This window comes from Wolffia australiana, chromosome 14 (assembly GCF_029677425.1).
Source record: "Wolffia australiana isolate 7733 chromosome 14, ASM2967742v1".
NCBI lineage: Eukaryota > Viridiplantae > Streptophyta > Magnoliopsida > Alismatales > Araceae > Wolffia > Wolffia australiana.
The window spans coordinates 941,547-945,012 of record NC_135848.1 but is presented as its reverse complement, the minus strand read 5'-3'; the positions used below and the strand labels follow the sequence as shown (position 1 = coordinate 945,012).

At 38.8% G+C, this 3,466-nt stretch overlaps 1 protein-coding gene across 1 annotated transcript; it reads left to right on the top strand.

Moving 5' to 3' along the window:
- Positions 1-2,376: 2,376 nt before the first annotated feature.
- Positions 2,377-3,230, top strand: LOC144712154 (thymocyte nuclear-like protein). The gene has a single exon (XM_078586343.1). It carries the CDS (start codon positions 2,601-2,603, stop codon positions 3,066-3,068), a length of 468 nt encoding a protein of 155 aa, XP_078442469.1. The 5' UTR covers positions 2,377-2,600; the 3' UTR covers positions 3,069-3,230.
- Positions 3,231-3,466: the final 236 nt, after the last annotated feature.

The following is a 3,466-nucleotide window of genomic DNA, read 5'->3' as shown; positions in this document are numbered from 1 at the left end:
GGCACTGAAACGGGCTGGAGAAGGGTGCCGTTTATGGTGCAGCCAGAGGGTGTGTCGCGGCTCAATCACGAGGTGGGGATGTGGCTGTGCAGACAACAAGGGGCAGTGGAGTCATGGTAGTATTCACGATACTGCGGGTGAAAAGGGTGAGGTGAAAAAGAAGAGGGGAACTTACCTTAAGAATCTGAGAATCTGTGGTATGTATCCTCACCTGCACTCACAAATTACCGTGATCCTAGAAGAATGTAAGAATCTATGGTATGTATCCTCACCTTATGTCGTATCTTCTCGACATCATCATTAGTTTAGTTTGATATCACCGTCACATCCCACCATAATGCCACATTCATATTCTCTTTGATTACATCTTAGCATCTTCACGTCACCATCTTGTAATTATCTTACTCATCATTTACCTTATATGACTCACTCTTTACATTGCTCCTGTGCATTCTTTTCATTATCGTTACTTCATCCTCCCTCTTGCTGAATCTTCTCAAATCTTAATTATCACTATCTACAATTTACTATAATCATCTTAATTATAGCACTAATTATCACTGTCTCGTCTCACATTTTCTTACCACTCAAGTTTGTACTTTATATGCATCTCATCTCATTATACTAACCATTTATTTTAATAATATTAAATCCTTTATCCTCCTTCCCTAAGGAAACGATAAATATTCATCATTGGCTAAATTTGCTTTAGTGATTAAAATTTTATTTTATTTATTGATTAAAATAAAAAATGTCAACGATGTATCAAAAACCTCAATTTTGAGCTTATCAAGAGGTAGAGCTGAATTATGACATAAAACAATTGAATGTTTACTCAAATCAAACAAAGTTATCCTAATGAAAAAAATATTATCATACTCTCAGATAGGCAATATGAATATGGAGTAATATTTGAAGTTGTAAGGTTCTCTTTGAATATTTACTAAGGTCGCCAAACTTTGAGCAGTTGTGTAATCTTTGTTAAGGGAATAATCACCATTCCCCTTAGAGTAAGCATGTTGCCGTGCATTATTAAATTAAAAGAGTCACACTATTAGTCATTCATAAAAGAAAAAGGGGGAAGGGAGAATTAATCCTAAGAATAGATAATAAACCACATTGATAAGCATAAACGTTAAGAGACATTATTATTTCATCGATGATTTATCTCATTGGATAGGTGCCTTATATGACTTAGTATTAATCTGAAATAATATTTAAGCTTATTAAGTACTATGTTAATACCACACCTAATAATATCCAAATCCAATTAAAAACACATTATCCCTCCAAACTTAATAACGATACATAAAATTAAATTAATTTAATTTTATAGGTTATGTGTTCCAGTCTATATTTTATTTTTAGCATAATTTGGTTGCATATAAGATTTTACATACCTCTTTCTCATATACGTTTAGGAAGTGGTATGTATTTCATTTGAATAATTTTATATCTGAAATTACTCAAACTCCAACATGTATTATATTCACTCATCCTTTTCTTGAAATCAAGGATTGTATACAAAGAGGGGGGGATAAGTTTAAATAGATGAACCCTAATGTTCTTGACTCTTGGATGACATTCTAGAAAATTAAGCGGCTTCATAGCTTGAAATCTCTCCTCCAATGGGAGATCAACTGCCAAATTTGAATTTATGGAATAATTTTCACTAATCATGAGTCATTTTGAGTTCGTTTATGAAAAGGGTTCAGTTGGGTTCCTACTCTGATCCAGATTATGGCTTAGACTTCTCCTTATCTTAAATTTACATCCAGAATATTGAATTTCAATAAAAATATCTAAATCTTGCATTTCAATCAAAATAAATGCGATTAGTAAGAATAACCAACTTGATTCAAGAGAACCAAGTGGAGCTAGTCTCATAAACCAATAGATCCAATAAATCTGGACTCAATAGGGATCCAATAATCTCCATCAAAATCCAAAAGATGGACATGATATCTAGCTGAAGGTGTGTTCAAGTATTTGAAAATTTAAGTAAAAGTTACAGTTAACTGCTTCAAGTCTTGCCACAAAGTTGTTGAATTTTATGAACATAAATGAAACTGACAGTTGCTGAAAACTTATATCTCCATATCTCATCATTACAAAGAAATAATCAGTTCAATGATGAAAACTAAATTCTGTGATTAATCTCCATACAGTATGATACAAGGGAGCAAAGCCACGCCACTCCAACTAAGGTCTTCCTCTGAGTGGCTCTCCAAATCCCAACACTTTCCTCTTCTTAGTTAATGTTAAATACCATTTCCACTCATTCTTTTTCTCCCCCAAGTCTCCCGCCAAAAATAGCTTGCCGCCACTGTGATTCCCATAAAATACAGCCACACCGACAGAGGAGAGGGGGGCGACACACACACAGAGAGAGAGAGAGAGAGAGAGAGAGAGAGAGAGAGAGAGAGAGAGAGAGAGAGAGAGAGAGAGAGAGAGAGAGAGAGAGAGAGAGAGAGAGAGAGAGAGAGAGAGAGAGAGAGAGAGAGAGAGAGAGAGAGAGAGAGAGAGAGAGAGAGAGAGAGAGAGAGAGAGAGAGAGAGAGAGAGAGAGAGAGAGAGAGAGAGAGAGAGAGAGAGGAGTGCATGGCGTACTGGCTGCTGAAGACGGAGCCAGGGGAGTGGTCATGGGAGGACCAGAAGGCGAACGGAGGAGTATCGCAGTGGGACGGCGTCAAGAACAAGCAGGCGCAGAAGAACATGAAAGCCATGAAGGAGGGCGATCTCTGCTTCTTCTACCACTCCGGCCCTCGGCCTGCCGAGCGTCGGATAGTGGGCGTGGTGGAGGTCATCAAGCCATGGTACGAGACTGGTGGCCAAGGCGACGGAGCAGTCGACGTCAGATCAAGAGGAGAGATGCGAAGAACTGTGCGCCTGAAGGACGTCAAGGAAGACCCTTCGATGGGTAATTTCGCTCTCGTCAGGCAGCCTAGACTATCTGTCGTCTCTGTGCCGGAGATAGTCTGGAGAAAGTTATGTGACATGGGAGGTGGGTTTGGAGATGACTCTGAGGAAGAAGATGATGAGAACAGAGGAAGCGCCGAGGGATGCTGAACTCGGATTACTTGGGAAAAATCTCTTTTTTGTCACTTGGGCTTTCAGCGGATGTTTCTGAATGAAGTTTTTGAAGCATCGCAGCTATCCAAGATTGCTTTTTTTGCACTGTTTTGTCGGATTTCACGTTCTTATTCAATTTTTCCGTTTATTGAATCTGATCATCTATGCCAGCGGAAGCTTCTCTCCTTTCAGCAAAGGCTACAGAGTCCTTTGTAAAGATCTGGGTTAGGCTTTGACCCACGACATTTTGGAAACTTTGTGATGCAATTTTATTTCTTGGCTGGCTTAGTAAGGCACATCTCTCTTCTCACCAGGCCTTCTGGAGCGTAGGTGAGACTGTTTAACCTCTTTTTGTGCATGGTATTGGTTTGGTTTATAAATGGACTCTGAAATCA

What these genes read in the sequence shown, in the direction of transcription:
- LOC144712154 (XM_078586343.1), top strand. Translation starts at nt 2,601, where the DNA reads ATGGCGTACTGGCTGCTGAAGACGGAGCCAGGGGAGTGGTCATGGGAG.